We start from the raw sequence: 21,708 nt of genomic DNA on the forward strand, positions 1-21,708 counted from the left end.
TTACTTTGATCTTCTATGATCCTCTATGACTTTTTTTTTTTTTTTTTTTGGGTTAAGATCAGCAAAGGTGGAACATTTGCTAGGTACATGTAAGGTAATTTTGTTAGGTACTTTAAACAAGAAGTAGGTGTGACAGTGGAAAATAAGAGTAAGAGTTTCACAAGACATATACTGTTTAAAGCCAGTTTGTTTAAGGCAGAAAGATGATGCTTAAAGACGTGGCGAGAGCAGTAAGAAAATATCTGGAATGGCTGAACAAACAGGGTAGGTCAGGAACTAAAAAGCAGCATTTTTTTTTCTTATGCTTTAATTAAATGAGATCCATTGAAAAACCTCAAGAATAATAGTAGTTGAGAATGATGTTCCTGACAGAACAGCGGATGTACCAGTTCAGCCACTGTGCATTTTCCACACATACTGAAAGTGCAGGAATACATCATGGACAATGCTAAGACTTAAAAAAAGATTCTGTATCTTCAGTGTGCATGATTTTGCACCTGCAGCATAAATGTACATGTTAATCTGTGGTGGTTTTACTCGGGTGGGCGGCTGAGCTCCACCACAACCGCTCTCTCACTCCCCCTCCTCAAAAAGGAACGGGGAGAAAATATGACGAAAAGGGCTCAGGGGTTGAGATAAGGACAGGGAGATCGCACAGTAATTATTGTGATGGGCAAAATGGACTCAGCATAGGGAGATAGTAAAATTTATTGCCTATTACTAACAAGCTAGAGAAGTGCGAAACAAAGGAAAGAAACCAAAAGCACCTTCCACCCATCCACCCTCTTCCACCTCTTCCCCCCAAGCGGTGCAGGGGAACAGGGGAATGGGAGTTATGGTCAGTCTATAGCGCTTCTCTGCCGCTCCTTCTCGGTCACTCTCATCCCCTGTGCTGTGGGTCCCTCCCACGGGATGCAGTCCTTGCTGAACTGATCCAGTGTGGGCTGCCCACAGGCAGCAGCTCTTCAAGAACTGCTCCAGATATGGGTCCGTACCACGGGGTCCATCCCTCAGGAGCGAACTGCTCCAACCTGGATCCCCCACGGGCAGCAGCTCCTGCCAGGTCACCTGCTCCTGCGTGGTCTCCTCTCCACGGGCTACAGGTCCGGCCCAGAATCTGCTCCGGCAGGGGTCTTCCACAGGCCGCAGTCTCTGTCGGTGCGGGTCCACCTGCTCCACCGTGGTCTCCTCCACGGGCTGCAGCGTGGAACCCTGCTGCACCGTGGTACTCCATGGGCTGCAGGGGGACAGCCTGCTTCACCATGGTCCTCACCACAGGCCGCAGGGGACTTCTGCTCCAACGCCTGGAGCACCTCTCCCCCTCCTTCTTCACTGACCTTGGCGCCTGTAAAGCTGTTCCTCACTCCTCTCGCTCTCCCAGCTGCTCTGTGTGGCACAGCGTTTCTTTTTCCCTGTCTTAAATATGCTCTCACAAAGGTGCAAAACAACATCACTTATTGGCTCAGCTCTGGTCAGCAGTGGGGCCCTTACCAAACATGGGGCAGCTTCTAGATTCTTCTCACAGAAGCCACCCCTATGGCCCCCTGCTACCAAAACCTTGCCACATAAACTCACTAAACAATCATTTTAAAAATGGATCTATTTGCATAAACAACACCTTCCATCTTGTTATTTTGATTAAGATGAATTGTAGCTGAAGGAGAAATGAGAGGCAGGATATTAGTGACTGCAGTACTCACAGTAAGGTCTGGCAGATACACCCTGAAGTCCTTGCTTTGTTACAACGCAGTGTAGTTGAACCATGTGTGCAAGTGAACATGCTGGAAGAATGTCTTAATCAGAGCTCATATTTTTAGTCTTGCCTGGAGGAATTACTGAGGTTTGAATAAAGACACAACAGAGACTCAGAGGTTGAAGCACCTGTGTAGGTTTTGGGAAGGTCAAGTCCAAATCTGACTTCTGATTCAGGGGAGAAGGAATTTGGACTGGTTCTCTCACTTCTTAGCTATATGAGGTTATTGGCTATTCTAGATGACAGGTTAATCTATCAGTTCTATGCTGAAATTAAAGAAGTTATGACACAGCTTCTTCACTAATTCTAAAAATGTTTCAGTAATGAACATATTAATTTATATTTATTTAAGAAATATATATATGTATTTCCCCAGTGGCTTTAAAGATTTTCATTGACTCTGAATTAGCACCTGAGTACTCAAGGAACCCATGACTGCTTCTCAGCCCATCACACTTTACTTCAGTGACCATGAAAATGAGGACAAATAGATCAAACTAGAGTGAGCTTCTGTTTAACTACATGACGGAAACCAGCACAGCTGGAGGCAATTCTTAGCAAATTGATCAGAATTCCTTTACCTTAACTACAGCTTAACTAATAAATAGACTTCCATAATTTTCTGCAATCAATCTAAATGTATTTGCAAAATTAGTGAAACCGTTGATCTTGAAACGTTCACTAAATCTTAAGCACATAACTTTGGAGAACTTACATAGTTTATCTTTCTGCCAAACTGGAAAAGAATAACCGTTCATAATACAACCTTGTTAACTAAGTAAACTTTGTAGAAGATGCGGGTTCATAACTCATTTGCCATGTAACAGAACTGTTTTGCTTTTTATTTTTTTTCCCCTCCTTGATAATCAGTATTAACTTTTACCAGGTTTGTATTCTGCTCTGCTCTTTTCTTTAAAGATATTTTTATGTCAACGTCTGGAAACAGTAGTAATCGCACTAAAAATCTGAAAAGACTGCATGCATGTTGATGCTCTTTTGCCATTTTTTTTTTAAAAAAAGCACACTTCATCCAACAATCCATCCATTTTTCTAGATGTATCTGAGTCTTTTAAGAGGCTTTTCAAACATTCTGTGAACAAGACAATCTTGAATTCCCTTTGAACATAACAGGCAGTTGGAAAATTTAATGAAAATACACATTTTTGTAATGTAGTTGATCTGGCTTTCACCCTTTTCCCGATTATTTCTGCAGTTACAAACTGGCAAAATCTGAAAGTAATAGAAACATCCTATTTGCTAAAATAAACGAATACATTGAACTTTTTTTTTTTTCTTCCTAAAAGCCTGTGTTGCAATCCCTCCTAAGGGACAAAAATAACAAGAAAAAGATGGAGTTTGAACTCAAAGCAAACATAAAAGCTTTCTTACAAAAAATCAATTACACTCCCCAATTTGTTTTTACCAGCAGCCAAAGGAAAACCTGGCTAGCATGTTTCAGGATCCAAACACCTTGGATCTACATGTTACACCAAATTTTACATTATGGCTATTTCTAAGAAACAAACTAACAATTAGAGACACCTGTTAAAAGTGCCTGTGCTCTGTTCACACTTCATGTAGTATCTTGAAGTGACAGCATATTAAAATGTCAATGCAATTCTTTTGCTTTACACAAATATTTATAACAACAGAAAGTGCAATTAAATTTTCTGTTTCTAAGTACTTGTACTCAACTTCTTTAGTATACAGGAAAAGTATGAAAATACAAGAGAAAACTATTAAAAATAAATGCTATAATACTACAAAACACAGAATTACAGAAGACATTGTCAGAAAAAGTTCAGTATCTAGATTAACACCAGTCCTTCGCCTCCCACAATTTTATGTACTGATTAAGCACATAATATATTTCTTCTATAGACAGACTGGCAAGTATAGATGTACAGGCTAGTAAAAAGTAAAATGAGTATACTGGATAAAAGAAATATGATCAAACTGAAATTATTTATTCAAAACTTTGGCTTTGAATATGTGCCAAGACACTATACAACTTGAAGGTCAATGAAGCATTCTTTGATTTTGAGCTCTTCAACATACACGTGCCTAACTCATGTCATGAGTTTCTGAGTGGGAACTAAGTCACATTACAGTCCATACCTGAGACCCAGAGTAAGATAATATACCTTCAGTTTCAACAGATCATAGAGGTCGCTAATACATTGGTGCAATAACAGCAAAGTGAAATGGAAATTCCATCTTGATAACATGGATAGCTATGGGAAAATTGCACTCTGAGAAACATGTCACTTTAGAGTAAAATTCCAAAAAATACAGAAGTTAACATTTAGGAAAAATTCATTTCTCACAAAACCCATCTTGAACATTCCACGCAATGATCTCATGCCTATGCAGATGATTGGAGCAGAGCATCTAAAATACTCCAGCCCTACTTAAATACTCAGTGGAGTACAAAGGGTTCTGCATAGTCTTGTGATAATGCCCTAGAGAAAGGTAAAATTAGACTGTCCTTTAACAATGTTTTGTATTTTCTAAAGTACTGAAAGTCATGGACAAATAAACTTATACCGCTATGAACTTCCAAAGGATCTCATTTGTCATGCCAAATCATCCACCAACACTGGGTGTATGCAACATTATTCAGAGCCACAGGACTCTGAAACGGATTTTATGTTAATGTTATTTTGCAGATAGGAAAACAACCTCTTTCCAAAGACTTCTGGCTATTCACATCAATTGAAATTTGATGCAACTACACAAATTATGTCCTCCAAGGGCACCTGTGAATTGGCCTAGTGCTTTACCAGTTTTACGGTTTGTCACTCCAGACTGAAGTTTACATTATCCTTAAGCAATGTGACTAAGTGGGAGGAAGGACCATGGGCCAAACTTTTCAAAGCTGTTTCTCACAGTTCCATTGCAGTTGGGAAGCCAAGAATGGTGGAACTGTGTTAGCCCCAGCACACATAGCACAACTTTGGGAGTTGTTCTAATTGATGCTGAATTCCTATTAGTCACAAGGGTATGTCCTGGCAGCCACAAAAAGCTGGAGTATAAAAGACATTCTGACCATTGACTTCTTTCCAGAATTACCTATTCCCATATAAGAGTTTGTGAGGAACAGGTGAAGTAGAGTCATTAATCCACCTCTATACCACCTACGGATTTATGTTCCATTAAGATACTTTTCCAGTGCCAAAATTTCCCTCAAGGTCCCTTGAGCTGTCAGAATAGTATAAAAAGACAAGAATAATACTTTGCCCTCCCCCTTCAACATATCTACATACTTCTACTGTATACATTTCTATAAAGGCTGCAAAGTCAGCAAGTAGAAAGAACATTATTAATACATAAAATTGATCTAAAAATAGTTATAAATCTCACTGCAGAATTGTGTTCAGACTTTTAATTCATGTAATTTAGCAAATGTTAATTGTTTGGATAATCAGGGAATGGTTTTGTGATGTAGTAGCTTCTGAAGCAGAGTGAGCTGAAGATGTCTGGTACTATTAACTTTGTTCCACAGGTGGGATTTTCTCTGGGACTTCCTTGTTGCTAATGGATGAGATGGTTTTCATGTTATTCAGAACGCATGTGAGTATGATACAGTCATCATCATTCTTTTATCACTTTTCTGATGATTTTTCATGCAAATCAAACCCTGGACCAAAGGAAGCTGTCTGAGTCAGTGCTCTCAATCCCTGTTTTCACAGACACCTATGTCATATATGTCCTTGCATGCCCCTATATGTTACTTCATAGAATCATAGAATGATTTGGGTTGGAAGGGTCCTTAAAGATCACTTATTTCCAACCTCCTGCCAAGGGCAGGAACACCTCCCACCAGACCAGGTGGCTCAAAGCCCCATCCAACCTGGCCTTTAACAATTCCAGGGATGGGGCATCCACAGCTTCTCTGGGCAACCTCTTCCAGTGCCTCACCACCCTTAAAGTAAAGAAAGTGTCTCCAGAGTCACTAAGCTCCACTGTGAAGATAGTTAGGACTCCAGCCTTTTGCCTCTATAAATACCTATTAGAAGGGTGCTGCACAGTCTTGCTGTGATGACAAAACCCTAATCCCTGGAGAAGTTAGACTAAATTATTTTTGTGCTAATAATACGTATAAGGGATCAGAAGGACATCCATCCTAATATCTAATTCTTGCCAATGGTCAATAAAGGACCATTACGCTAGTGTACGGCAAGATGACAAGTATATACTCTCTTCAGACTTCAAGGGTCCATGATCCAGGAACTCAAGAATCTTCTTAACTCTGTCCTTGCTCTCTCCTTTGTGACAGCATGGAACTATGGGAACAAGCTTTATATATGATTCCAAACTTATTCCTGTGTCCAGGTTTACTTCCTAGGTAGGACAGACCTTCATGTTCCATGTTTTTCACACTGTTCAGTGGAGCTGATTGAAAAACTCACACCTATACCTGGAGAGAGAGGTCTCCCAGTTTACTTCCTTATTCCTCCCTCTCCAATTACACTTACCTTTTGCTAGACAGTTTGTTCTGTTTCATTTGTTTGTTTGTTTGTTTTCTGATGAATTAGTTTTTAGCCAAGTTAGAAAGCTGAATCTGCTGAGATTAGGGCTGGCATGAGAGGGAATGCAAGGCTCCTTTTAGTAGCCATGAATTATATCTGCTGAAGCTTTAATATGAAATTTCAACCCTAATTACATGTTTCACAGAAAAGTCAAGAGCTTTTTGTAATGTGCAGTAATTTCTTATGGCAATAACTGCAAGCAATTGTAAAATTGCGCAATTTTATTAACAGGCAACTTCAGGAATCCTTTATTCATTCAAATTTGGCAAAGTATTTAGACATGAATTAAGTATTGCAAGCTGATAAATAGTACACTGAAGAACAGGAATTAATTTACTCCTGATTTAGATGGTTTGATGCCTCTGACTTAAGCTGTTCCGTGGACAGTTGAACCGATCTAAAAGTTCACCTAAGAAAACAACAAAAACATACAAACAAACAAAAAAGGGAGTTTTCATCCTCAGTTCCTTCTCCCCATTTGCTGTGTGGTCCTGCTCCTTCTCCTGTGGTAATTCTGAGTCTTACTGAATCCTTCTATAAGCTGATTCAATTCACAAATTCATCAAAAACTGTGCCATTTTTGATAAATTAGTCTTCTCCTAGGAATGGAGTTTTGTATAGGCCCACGGAAAACTACAATAAGGTCTACAGCTTGTACAAGGAGGGGTGCTGACATGGAGGAAAAAACACACCTTGTCCTTTTAGAACAATTAACTGCAAAATAGGAGCTTCCCATCTATGAAATCGAATACTAAATTTCAGTATATACCTAAATTTCATGAGACATACACCATACGTGCATTATCTGTATAACAATGGAGTTTGCAGCTGTTTCAGTTCTTAGATATGTCAAATTGCTCAGATAATAAAACAATTCAGATAAAAAGAAAAAGAAGACAAAGGAAAAGGAAAATGATGTATTTAAAAAATCACCCTCCAAGGGCTAAATTAAGAAAGCCTTTTTACCTGTCTAACATACTTGCATTATTATTATTCCCTCTGTAGTGGAACTCAACATTTTTATCCATCCTGACTGGGATGTTCTAAGTGAAGATATAACACTATGAAATATATGCTATCAGACAAGATGAAAAAAAATGGCAATGGAAATAAAAGTTCTTATTTAACTTAGAGATGTACTAAATAAATGTGTATACATTGTGACTAGGATGCAGTTTTGCATTACAACTGAGCTGATCTAATGGTATGCAGCCACCAGAAAACAAATTCTTTTTTATAGCTTAATTTTCTCACATACCAGCAAGCTGAATCAACTTTTCCTGAAGTTTTGCAACTGCTAGATCTGATGTAAGGGAAACAGTGGGAACATACCACATACAGTAGAGAAGGGAGCTGGGTAGCAGGGAACCATAAGCAGGACTAACTTGCTCAGTGTCAGATCGCCCTTTCACCAGGTTAATTGTAACATTACACTGCACTCTCATGACAGTGTATACACATATGCCTTTCATGTATACTTTTAGCATATGGTTTGGTGGTTGCCACTGACAACCTGTGTGGATTGCCCCCTTTTCTGGCCTGGTATTGCCTGTTACACAACTGTATGAAGAAACAATTTGGGAAAACAAGCTGGCAAAAAAGAAAACCAAAAAGTGATTAATTGATCAATTTTCCACTGTCCCTGCTGATACTGTCACTGCATGACAGTGTAAGTATCAAGGGGAAAAAAGTAATTCCAAAATAAATGACCTTAAACTGTTGGGGAAACACATCTTCAAATTAAATAAGCCTTTTCTTAGTTCTTTCTAGGATACAAAAAATGTCAAAAAACTTTTTTCCCTTTCTGTTTTTCCTTTCCTAATTTGTATTCCACTTCAGCAATCTCAGAACTATTTAATTTGAACCTTCCAGTTTGTGGCTGACTCACTCAGGGAAAGTGTCATGAGACTGGATAGAGGTTTCTGTCATAAAGATTTGCTGCTGTCTACAGGCACTTTTCGCATTCCACAGGCACTTTTCTCTTGTACTTCTTCCTCCTTTGTACTACCACTGCCACTCATCTGATTCTCGTGTCGAGCTGATTCATCTCACTAATGTGCTAAAGAAGAAGTATCCAACTTGCCTCCTGTGAGAAACCCACTTGATCTAAGTTGCTACAGGTAAAGTTATCTGAGTAGATGTTAGATGGATAGTACCACATGTAGCACTCAGAGGCATAGCTCCCTTCTCACAAAGGATAAGGTATGGCAGTGCCTTTTGCAGTTACGAGAAGTTAATACTGCTATGGATCAACAGCCTGTCAGGCTAAGGGAACACCGGGCAGCTCACTGCCCCTCTGAGGCACAATCCCTTCTGTGTGCTGCTCTTGAGCTGGTGCTGCTGAGCGCTGCCCCCAGCTTGACTCTGGTTGTAAAAGCACAGTCTAACCCTCTGTTTCTCACCAGGGAGTCATCGGTTTACTACAACATTGCAGCAGTTAAGAACTTGCAAATATTTCCATTTTTTGCCCTTTCTTCCTCCTGAGAAATAAATTCAAAAGACAGCTCTATTGTGCCAAGACTATTTTGGAGATGGTATTTAACTTGCATCCTACTCAACATGAAGACTCTTGTTTCTCAAAACCCCCTCTAGACCTAGAATACACACTGGTGCATCTGCTCGTAAAAACATACAAAAAGCATAGTTCATAAAGATATTATCTCTCTTTTTATTTATTTATAGATTTACTTGGCACTTATTGGCCTAATGTAGTTATTTTAAGGACATACTTAAATACAGTATTAATGGCCAGCTTCTCTGACAGAATTGTTGGCATTGCTACAGTTACACTGTGCTTCCAACATATACAGTTTTAGTCTCTCATATCCTTAGCCTCTAAAAGCTAGTGCAAATACAAGTAAGAAAAAAACAAATGTAAAGAGGTAGAAAATTGCTTTTGTGCTTATTGTAAATGAAGATGTTAAATAGGGATTTTCCATACTTAAATGATCTCCCACTCATTCTACTACATGACTAAATAATGAGAAAAGTAAACATAGCTTCCCTTTTTCTTTCATTTTCCCTTTCCCTTTCCCTTTCCCTTTCCCTTTCCCTTTCCCTTTCCCTTTCCCTTTCCCTTTCCCTTTCCCTTTCCCTTTCCCTTTCCCTTTCCCTTCCCTTCCCTTCCCTTCCCTTCCCTTCCCTTCCCTTCCCTTCCCTTCCCTTCCCTTCCCTTCCCTTCCCTTCCCTTCCCTTCCCTTCCCTTCCCTTCCCTTCCCTTCCCTTCCCTTCCCTTCCTTTCCCTTCCTTTCCCTTCCCTTCCCTTCCCATCCTTTATTCTTTTTAAAAAAAGGGGGGGTTCCTTCCTTGCTTTATTTTAGGCATGTTCCATCCATGGTTAGAAATCAGCCATGACAGTGGTCTAATGCAAAATTTTTGTCCATGGAGAAATCAGGCATGACCACGTTCTACTCCTGAATGTTATCTTAATGTTTTATACCACTGACAAATCATTAACATCTGCTAATAACTCACCCAGCTGCTTTGTTAGATTATTGTAAAAAAATCTTATGTATACCATAGATGTCTCCAACTTGTAGCCCATGTAACCTTTCCCAGCTGCTTAATCCTTATTTTAAATATCACTTAAAAATGCATACATATTTAAAACTATCCAATTTCTTTGTCTCCAGATTACTTTTTTAACTATGCTAACATCTGGTCATTTCCACTCCCCAATTCCCATTTTAAATACTTATTTTCAGCACATATTTTTCTTGTAAATAGAACCCCATGTACTTTATCACCTCCTAGCCCTCCACTTTCTGCTTTCTGCTCTTGCTCTCATACCACTCCATCCCTCATGGTTTCACTTGACTCATTTTAAATACAGGATTGACACAGAGGGAAGATTATGTAAAGAGGTTCTTTGATTGTCTACCCTAATTTAGGCTTAGGGAAAGAAAATGGGGGCATGTCTAAAGGGAATAAACAAAGGGAAAGAGGAACAATGTACAGTAAAGGGGGTATAGGTAGTTGTTAGGGATGAAATTGCATAATGGAAACATCTGAAAACTAGAAAATACTTCCTGGCTGTGAGAGCTAGGAGGCTATGCAGGAGCCTCCAAAGGGAATTAGAAGGCACTTGTCACCTGGCACACTTTAAAGTAGGCTGGAAACCAGCTGTGGTTTAGGGCCAGGCAGCTAACAGAACCAAGGATCTCTGAACAGGAGCAGAAGGCTCTGCTCCCCATCCTGCCTCATTATCCTAAGAAGTCAGAGGGGAAGGAGAGAACAATTAGGAACGCCTCCAGGACCAGGCATAAGAAAGCTGGGAAGAAGAGGACAAACCCAGTCCCATGGCCTGGGAGCCATTTCCATGCTGGGGATGTGGGTGAGACAGGAGGACAAGGGAGAGGGAGAGGGAGAGGGAGAGGGAGAGGGAGAGGGAGAGGGAGAGGGAGAGGGAGAGGGAGAGGGAGAGGAGAGGGAGAGGGAGAGGAGAGGAGAGGAGAGGAGAGGAGAGGAGAGGAGAGGAGAGGAGAGGAGAGGAGAGGAGAGGAGAGGAGAGGAGAGGAGAGGAGAGGAGAGGAGAGGAGAGGAGAGGAGAGGAGAGGAGAGGAGAGGAGAGGAGAGGAGAGGAGAGGAGAGGAGAGGAGAGGAGAGGAGAGGAGAGGAGAGGAGAGGAGAGGAGAGGAGAGGAGAGGAGAGGAGAGGAGCTCAGCACTGGGATGGGAATTTCTGAGTGCTGGTACAGCAGTGGCAGGAGGAACATCATGGATGCAGACTGTAACACCTCATTTGGAAACTGGCTGTGAATTTAAGTGCTGGTTACACTGTCCTGGTCGAAATTGCCTCTAGCAGTTTTGGTATCGTTCCTCATTGCTATGAACTAGCAGATAAATAGGCAAATAGATCTTCCATGTCCAGAATGAATAAATCAGATTCATAAATGTTGTACAGGATAGTCCACATTACATTGATTGCTAAGAATCTAACATTATTTCTTTCTCACCATTTGAGTGAGGCAATTTACTTAGCTCAAAGAAGGTATATTAGCACATTATGATAATTTAGATTTTTTTTTTTTTTAACAGCAATAGAATAGCATATCCTGAGGCTATGGAAATCTCAATAAATAAAATAATTAAACACATTTATTGTTTAATGCAAACCATAACACATAATATAACACTACAGGGTATTTTCTGTACAAATATGGATATATTTTTTCAGACCTCTTAGCCTGATGCATCCATTTTCATATCTGTATAAATCTTGAGATACCACAAAGAGAATCTAAGCAACATTACACCTCTCTTATTTTTTTGGTAGGTTCTACCTAGAGAAGCAGCCAATTGTACAATGAGCATATTTTGGAAGGCATTTAGTCCTTGGTTCTCTCCCTTTTCTTCCTCTTCCCAGTAAATAGTGCTACAAAAGAATTATTCCAACATATCAGCAATCCATGACATGGCTCTTATCTATAGCTACAGTTTTGGAACTCTTTTGTCACATTTGCCTGCTCTGCCTGGAAGAGGGTTTTCTGTAGTCTTATGTCAGGAAAGGAAATATTTTCATAAAATAAAAACAAAAGGAAGGAAAAAAATCAGAGCTTTCCTGGATTTAAACCAGGAGTGCACAATGTGCAGCCCATGAAATCATAAAATGCAGTCCATACCACCCTCTTGAAACTGCATCATGAGGACACAGCTAATCAACTGCAGTTTTTTCCAGTGTTAGTGATCTTAAACATCAAGAAACTTTCCTTTCTCTACCAAGGAAGATACTGTACCAGTACAATCAAATGTGTCTTTATACATTTTTTTTAAAGATGTAAATATAATATATGTAGATTACAGAATGGAAACCCTCAGGCTCTTTTCATATTACAAGTTCTGCCCATGTAGCTGCCAGGAATTCTTTACATGAAGCTGGTACCTGATGCTTGTAAGTAGTGGAAATCCAAACAGAAAGAGTATTGTGCTATGGCATTAGAAGGAAAGCAAAACATAAATTAAAGGGACCTGAAATGAACTATTCTAGTTCACTGTCGAAATCAGATGAAAAGCAGAACAACAAGCATAAAATTGTGAAAAGCACAAATGCATGTTTACATTTGGCAGATGTCCATAGTCAAAAGCCTGGTCACTAGTAGGATGGATAATATTTGGTATGTCTTTTAGTATGATTTCCAGTTGTTCCTCAGATTGTCTGCACAAGGAATCATTTGTAAAGGGTTCTACAAAACAGAGCTGTGCTTGGGATGTGTAAAAGGACAGACAGAAAGATGAACCCAAACAAAAATCTGCAACAAAAATACAGACTACATGTTGAAGAGCACTAAGGCCACTCCAAGTCATCTTTGATCCAGCTTCCTTCCAGAAATCCAACATATACTTTACACACCTACTGGTCTGAAAAGAAAATGTGCAATATACCATCATACATTTCCTCTTGTCAGTCTTGGCTCTTCCTCATGCATTCTTTCTCATTTGCTCTCTGTGGGAGACTGTCCGCTTGCTTCCACTCCTGAGAAGCTCATTCCCACATCTGCTGCTGCCTCTCTCCTTAATCCTCCTAGGACAGTCTCAGCATTTACCTCCTGCACATGGACCACTTCTCTTCCTTCTAGTGTAAGAGACTGGCCAGCTGCACACCTGTCCAGATAGCTAATTAGGCATCTAGAGGCTTTTTTTTTTTTATAAAAATTTTATTCCCCTACCATCCTTAGAAACAGGGAAAGAATTCTTTAAAAGGGAAATAGAGAAATAGATATTAATTCACTGTCTTGAGCATGTTCAAGGTGGATATGGCTTATTTGGCAGGTGTTGGAAATTTCACACTGTTATATCTCTCAAGTGAGTCAAAAAATAGGGTTGTTTTCGTATGGCCAGTGTAATGGCACAGATAACACGTAACTTAAAAGGTAATATCATTGTGCTGCTCTGTAAAATGGAAATGATTATTTCATGGGATTTCAGTTTCTTAAGAAAGCACCTAAAGTTCATAAAAATACACAGTAAATGGCAGAATGTTCAATAAAAATTACAGAAAAGCTTCAGAAAAGAGCTCCGACAGTCTATTTTGCTGACGGACAAACATTCAGTTTCTAACAGAGCAGTGATAGGCTTATTCTAAAATCAAGAAACACTATGTTACAGTTTTTACAAAAACCAACGCTGATTTGAAATAGAGATACTGTTAAGCACTTTTGCAGTTTGACCACAAATGGCACAGTATCACATGAGGAGATGATGATATATTTATACAGTTCTTTTTATCCCAAAGGATCTCAACAGTCTTTATAAAACATACATATGGTACGCCTACGAATAAAAATAAAATAAGAAAATAATCATAATAATAAAAAAACATAACAAAAATCTCTTTGACCAGCACTGCAAATCAGAGCATCTGTTTAACAGTGCACATCAATACTGTTGTTTAATTCAGGGAAGGATTTAAATTGGAATAGTACATCTAGCTGGAATTATTAGCCCGTACGCCCTTATTAATTCCTAACAGTTTGTATGTAGAAGAAAAACAAAGGGCAAATTACTGACTCCTGGATCACATCCACATCCAAATCATTGTAAACTTGAGATAAGTTCTTATTATACAAAACTTGGGTCTGTAAGGAAATATTCAAAGCATTTAAAAACTGAAATTCAAATGCCAAAAACAGAGTATCAGCTACAAAATGCACACAGACCATATGAACAATTGTGCCAAAAGCCACTGATAAATCAAGTAAGACTAATCCCAGGGAAAAGCCTTGATATTTGGTTGAAATAAAGACATTTAGTTGATTTGGTCAGGGATTATTTTTATAATTTTTTTCCCCAAAATGAAAACAATGACAACAACAAAAAACTTTTATCAGGAAACAATCAGTTTCAATATATTTTTATCTACATTTTTAGATGATAGTGGTTGTTCTCTCTGTTTTCAACATTTTCAACCCAAAACTGCTGTTTTTCTGGATAAAAAAAAAATAAAAGAAGAATCTTAAGTGAAAATTTCCAAAAGTCAAAATTAATTAAATGTACTGTTTTGTTGGCCAAATTTAATTGTTTTTATAATAGTCTTCTGAGATTTCACATCAAGAACAGAATATGGAATTGTTTGGTATCCTGATAATTTTCCCAGGACAGGAAGACTATTTATTCTTAAAACTACTATGAATGTAGCTAGAGCAGTTCGCACGAAGTAACATGAACTTAACACAGCATGATGTGAACCAAGTCAGCTATGATCGTTTGGAAATGGTAACATTGTATAAGGAAAATGAACTCTTCCTTAAACCATGTTTTTTAAGAAACAGGCTCCACTACTGCTCACTTAAACAAAAAAGACCAGAAATCAAAGAGGAATTAATGATATAAAGGAAGTAGCTCTTGCAAAACAACAGATGGAATGAGATCGGAAACACATGTAGTAAGCTGAACTTTTTAATAAGACCAAAATGACAGAATTGGAACAAAGGAACAAAATGGATAAACACACACACACAAATCAGCAGAACAGTTGCTAACTAGAAATGGGTCTGTACTGCAGAGTTCAAATTTGGACTCAGATCCCAAATTCTTTACTAAATTCAGGGCTTTAGATCCATGATGTTGGTCTGGATTGTTGCAGAAAGAGTGGCAAACCATAAAATCTTGATCATGACTAGAGGAAAACTTTCTCTAAACTTTTTAAGGTGAATTATTGGCCTTATTTTCTAATGTTGATATTCTGGATCACACAAAAGATGGAAAATCAGTTCACACACAGATCCTGCTCTAATGCTGAACTATGTAAAAAGGCATTAAAGTAGAAGCAACATATTTTTCCCAGATTCTACCAAAGGTGGGCAACAGCTTTAAGAAAAATAACAAGGATGTACAGTAGGTTGATCAGGAAAACGAGTAACATATTCTCCTGAGAAACAAGTAAGAGATTTTGAAGGAATGTCTCTTAGGTTCTCTCTTGGGCTTTGCTTTCCAAATTGCACACATCCATCCCAATGTGAGGCCATGTTATAAAGACACAATTAAGTCTGAAAATAGAAGAGACTATTTAAATAAAGAATAAAAAATTAAAAGTATCTGGAAATGTCATTATTTGAATTAAGTAGAAAAGCATTAAAACATTGCCTCTTGAATATGTTTAATTTGTAATGATACAAGCTATCTTGATGGCTCTCTTTAAACAATAATTAATTAGAGTTTCTCCAAACCCTTTAGATGGTAGTTGGCTTACAATAACATTTACCACTCTCTGAATATGTTGTGTGGAATTGAAACCCCTTGATTTTCAAGGGGTATGAACTAATATATTTCCACTGAATTCAGCACAGATCTGGAGCATAATTTTGTATTAGTATGATGTGAGAGAAAACAGCTTTCTTTTAAATATTTGTCTCAAAATGTATAGTTATGTCAAATTGCTGCCAAAATGAAAGAGAGAAGTAAACGATTCATCTAATCCGTATAAAAATATTTCTGTTCACAGGACCTTCAGATACAAATCTTTTTAGATGCCTTATGTATTTGAAATTTTTCAGTGATATCTTGTTATTTTTTCTTTACTATTTCAAAGCACTTAATCACACATTTCTTCATCAGTGTTTTCTATTAAATTCTGTCATGTATATACAATTGCTAAAAAGAGTTACAAAATATGGTTTCCATTTCCTAACTAAAGAATACTGAGCCACATCCAAAATGAGTATTTCCATTTCAATATATGCTTCACAGTATTTATGAATACTTGCACTAGCAACTTTGAAATTTGTTTTCATGAACAGTGAAGTGACAAAAATTCAGATATATAAATATTGTTGATTAATGAAAAAGAGGAGGCACATGTAAAGGTAACCAACATTTATACCTGAGGAAATATTAGCTAACATTTTATTTCTGGTCATACGATTTATAAGCTCTAATTTTGCAGTGTCTCTCTTGGCTGCATGCATTTTAGAGATGTTAAAATGCAATAGCAAGGAAAATTATACGCCAGTGCAGGTAGTTTGGAAGTTAGTAGGCTCCTGAAAATGTCAGTTTTATGGCAGCAACCCAGTAGCAGGAAATTAACCAATTTTTTTTTGTTTTGTTTTTTTGTTCTTTGTTTTTTTCCGCCTAAAACTTGAAGGTGTTCAAAGCTATGGGACCACATAAAGGCATAACCTGGAGCCACAGTGACATCTTCCAGTCAGGTTTGCCTGACTGATCCCTCAAACAGCATCAGCTTTCCCTCAACTTCTGATAGCTTCCTGTAATTCTCTCCCTTTTGCTCTGCAACTGCTCCTGTGAGCTATTGCACAAGTATATTTTTTTTCGGCAGTAAAAGGCTATTAATTTATGAAATTTATATGTTTGCTTAAACCAAAACATATGCAAGTAGGGCCAAAGGATAAACTCTAGGTGGAAAAGTACTCTGATAATTTTAATATAAAAGTAATATGTATATATATGACAATGTTTTGTCCTACATATCATGATCTAGAATACCTTTTATCATCCTTTTGTAAGTCTAATGAATGATCATAGCCCACATTAGACGTAAGAAAAGAAAAGGGTTTGAAAATAAACAAAACCAGACTAAGACACTTTCTACTCACTTTCCAGTAAAGAAAGACCATATAGGCTTCTTAATTAAAAAAATGAACTTTCTGTGTCTTGACTGTGTCTGTACCAGAGAGATCTTACTTGCTACTGCTCTCCCTGCTCGTACATAGGCAGACACAAACGCTTACCATGTTCTGTAAAACTTGATCGTATTTAGGATGACAAAAATGGAGATTTGTTTAATCTACCAATCAGTAAATTAATCCTAAGGGTAACTGGTAAATAAAACAGCTAACAAAAAGTCTCTGTCATATTGATATATGACAGATATATAGACAAATATATAGACAGATATATGACAAATATATAGACAGATATATGACAAATATAGCACAAATATTTGAACAGTGTCTCATCAGAAACTATACCAATATATTTTCTAATTGAGAAGAGAGCTTTATTTCAAAGAAGAATTGAGATTCACAGGGCTAAAACAATGGATTATAAGTTATCTCTCTCTAGCCAGGTCACTTACATGAATTTCTGAAAATAGTGATATTTGGTGTTCTGATAGATAAAATAAAATTATTGTCCAATGCCTATTAAGAAACAAACAAACAAACAAAAGTCTATTAAGCATTTTGCTGGTCTGTAGTTTATAAAAATGCATTTATATATACATATGTTATTCCTTCTCTGATATGTGTTATGAATAAAGAAGTTAAGCATTGTTACTGTAAAATAATAGAAAATTACTAAACACAGAAAAGATATTGCAAAATGTTGTCGCAAAAGAGCCAAACCATTTTCCAGGGTTTCAAAATAATCTTTGACAGGAACTTTCATTTCTCCAATTTTTTATTAAAAACATACACACAAAAGTTATAACAACCAAGCCATGATCCTGAGCTACAAATCCACTAGATATGAGCCTCTGGCATCCTCCCTAAACTTCAGAATGCTAATTTAGATCAAATAAGATTCCACTCATTTGAAAAAGCCATGGGACTTTCCAACAAACAAATGCTTAACAGAAAAAATGCAGGAAACTCAAAACATCATAAAAATTAAGCAACAAATAGTGGTTTTATAAATCCTTTCACCTAGTCATAAAAATAAATAAATAAATAAATAAATAAATAAATAAATAAATAAATAAATAAATAAATAAAACAAAACCCAGCAACCTATATTAGCTGGATTAGCTGGAAGCAATTAAGAAATGAGAGATTATCAGTATAATGTTAGAAAAGAGTGAGTGCACTGCAGTGCTGAGAGACACTGAAACAAAAGAATAAAGTAAATGAAAATGTATTACAATCCATTCTAAATTCAAAGTTAATAATTAAAAACAATGTTTCACCTGAACCTCTGTGCGGCCACGAATTAACCTGCTATAGCAGTTTTGAGAACTTTGGACCTTTGCAAAACAAAGGGAAGGGGCATGAACATGACACTGAATGCACTGAATGGTGGATGAGATCAAAGAATACTTTATTCTTGGTTTTGCCACTGGCTTTCAAGATGTAAATATTTATACTAGCCAATACTAACCTCAGCAGAATTACCAGAATCCGTATAATATCTCTGAATACATCTGCACCACCAGAACACAGGAAAGCTATTACTTGGGTACAGCTCAATTCTGCAAAGAGTTGCAGTTAACTCAGTGAAGGAGAAATTTGCTTAATGGCTTTTTTACTTGATTCAGCCCTTGGTTTTTGCCATGAACTGCAATCTGATTTCTTTTACACACCTATTGTTCTTCTATTTTTTTTTCTTCTTTCTTCTTTAATTACATTATGTATAGACTCAGGTTTCACATTTAAAAGGCTCTCAATATTTATATTTTTTATAATTTTTTTAAAATGTTGAGAAAGCTTCACAAACATTCCCTTACACTCTTCAACGCTACCCATTTCTGGATCTCAGATGTGATTAGCATTTTCTATATTAACAGTATAACAAAAAAACAGTAAAATATGGAGTAGAAATGGGGAACTCTGTCCTTCTGAACATCCACTGTAACTTTGGTTTCTGTTAGAAAGCTGAGAGTATATCTGTTAATTGCCAGTTTATCAGAACACACGTAACTAATGTTTTTTATGATAAATGATATGCAGCATGTTCTGAATCATGGATGATAGTAAGGATAGTATTAAGTTCTTTCAACCAAGACTAGGGGCATGAGGATGGGTTGGATGACAACCTCAAAGGCAGCAAAGACATGAGGAGTAAAACACTGATGCTGCATTTATACTATGGAAGAACACAACACCTAGTTTAGTACAAAGGAAAACGGGAAGAGGTAACTCAGCCAGAGCTTTAAAGAATTCTTACAGCACAACAGGCCAAAATGATGCCACTAAAGCATATCCTATGAGAACTACAGGAGAGACAGAAAAGCAAGACAGATTTTTTTTTCTTGTAAGTTTGGTCTTGTATCTGTTTTGCTTGTACCCTCTTGTTTCAGAGTCTTTAATTTCAGTCTTTCTATGTAAATCATGTTTTATTTGAAAAGTCTCAGTATGCTGAAAGGGGCACACAGAGGACCCAGTTGAAACTACTGGGTGTATTGTCTCCATATGAATCAATATATTCTATATTATGAAGGTATCCAGAAGAATTTTCAGAGCAAACTCCAAGCACCAAGGAGTACCTGCTGCACCCAGGCAGCAGTTAATGTGGATGGAGCCTCCATTGCCCTCCTATGGTTTGGGGCAATGACCACAGATGGCCTCCTGCAAAAAGCAAGCTGCAGAAAAGTATCTCAAGGCCTTAGGCAAACCCCAAAATGTGATTTAAACATAAGCCAAAATATATCTGTAACAAATTCACGTTGGCTGACTGAAACTAGAACCTCAAGTCCTTATTGACTGCTTAAAGCATATTCCAAACACCACAACTGATCTCCTCACTATTTGTAGAGGGGTCTGATACATCTCCCAGTGAAATGTTTTCACTTAGATGAGTGAGACCTAGACAGAAGTCTAGGTATATGGCATTTGAGCAGGCTACCCAGGGAAGCAGTTGAGTCTCCATCCCTGGAGGTATTCAAAAGACATATAGATGTGGTGCTTAGAGACATAGTTTAGTGGTAAGGACACAACTATTATTAACTGATATTTTTCAGTTTCAATAAACAACATTGAAAAAATCATTTGACCAAATTTTCCAGGTCACTTCATCATTTATGCTTACACATAAACAAATAGTCAGAAAAGGAAATAGGGACAAAAGATGAAATCATAAAGTTACATAGCTTATAAAGAAAATATGGAACACCTCATTTCACAATTTTTATAATTTGTATCAGCTCTCAGAAATCTGTGAAAATGATTTTGGAGGCAATATGGCATTTCCCACTTTAAAAAAAGAAGTATTGCTGCAGATGATACAGATAGTAAGTGAATTTAACTGTGGCCCTCTTCATATAATAGGATTTTGTTACAATGTTAAAAATGCATGTCAGAAAACATATTTAACACCTTTAGATGACCTCTAATCAGAAATGTGTTATGCTATTCAAATTCCAACTGCCAAATGCTGTAGATACAGGTAAGTAAATATAAATGCCATTAAAGGCACAAGTTATCTTACTTGGAGAAGTTCTAGCATTTTATTTTTTGACAGCTCCTAAGCTGGATATCTTCCAGTGTCAACAAAACATGTTCAAGCAGAATCTTACCTTGTTTTCACTACATCAAGGGGATGCATCAGGCAAATTTCTACAAGACCTATAAAATAATAATAAAAAAGGCCTAATAAGCATTTGTACAAACAGTAGTTTCATTTTCATTGACTCCAATAGTTTTTGAAGTTTGAAAAGTAAAGTAAAAACCTAATCGTATCCTTGATGTTACAGCATTAAAATATCTCATATATTAAACATACTCTTCTGTAGTGTATTGGAACCTTCAGAGATTTTAGACAGTACACCCAGTGATAGTTGTTTACTGCAGCGGGGAAAGTGAGGACATATGCTATGTGATAATTTTATTCATTGTTTTTACTTAGCTTTCTGCCTTAAGAACACCAGGCATATTGGACAGGCATCATAAATAGATATATTAAGTACTGTTGAAAGTAGTGAAGGAGGGGAGTTCAGGTTAGCACTGGCTTCTTTGTCATACAAAACTAATCCCTAAAGATACTGACTGCTATTATGCAACACAGTGCTGGGGGCTCAGATGAACTTGGTAAGTTCAAAAAAATAACAGCTGTTTTTTGAGCTGGTTATTTGGGTTGTGGCCTTGCTTGTTCTTCATCCTATGATCTTCATCACACTGATGAGCTGTTCAGGCTTTTCCCCTTCCTGTTTCACCACCCATCAACCCAATTCACATTCTGGGGACTTTCCACGTTCAAGAGTGGAGGGTGTGGATAGCAAGGGGAAAATGCTGAGGAAAAAAGAGATCTGGCAAATCCCTAATGCACCTGCCACCACTGGCTTCAAAACTGGTTCCATTACTGTTTTGCACCCACTTGCCACCTCATTAGAAGTCCAGAATTTTATCACCCACATTTTGCTCCTGCTCCATGGCATATGCCACCTTTCATTATTTCAGAGAGCTTCTGAGCTTCTCTACATTTTCTTATACCTGCTAGGCTTGCCTACATCCTTGTCCATTTTATATATCACTCTCACTTCAAACAGCAAACATACTAGAAGAACATGTATTTAACAAGACAACAGTAAAAGTATATTTTGAGATCTGTCAATATAAAGAGATGACAAAAACAACTGCACAAATTTTAAAGGATTTTGAACTACTGAGAAAAAATGCATCTGTACATCCAAGATACTAGATTACCATATCTTTGAATTTTCTGTGCCCTGGCTTACTAAGACTAATAAGCTTCCATGGTCACTTTTTATCCAGAGTAAGAAATTTAGTGGTATAACATGCAAAAACTGTTTCTGAAGACT

The 21,708-nt window shown here is 37.4% G+C and overlaps 1 protein-coding gene across 10 annotated transcripts in view; it reads right to left on the minus strand.

The window, feature by feature from the left end:
- Positions 1–21,708, minus strand: part of SLC25A21 (solute carrier family 25 member 21) — a 254,983-nt gene that overhangs the window by 92,836 nt on the left and 140,439 nt on the right. For all 10 annotated transcript variants that reach the window (XM_080592971.1, XM_080592975.1, XM_080592972.1 and 7 more), the window contains one exon: positions 20,467–20,515. In XM_080592971.1, the coding sequence (XP_080449097.1) occupies positions 20,467–20,515 (49 nt within the window). The remainder of the gene's footprint in view (positions 1–20,466; positions 20,516–21,708) is intronic.

The sequence above is a fragment of the Anser brachyrhynchus genome (genome assembly GCF_964034855.1).
Source record: "Anser brachyrhynchus genome assembly, chromosome: 5".
Classification (NCBI taxonomy): Eukaryota; Metazoa; Chordata; class Aves; order Anseriformes; family Anatidae; genus Anser; species Anser brachyrhynchus.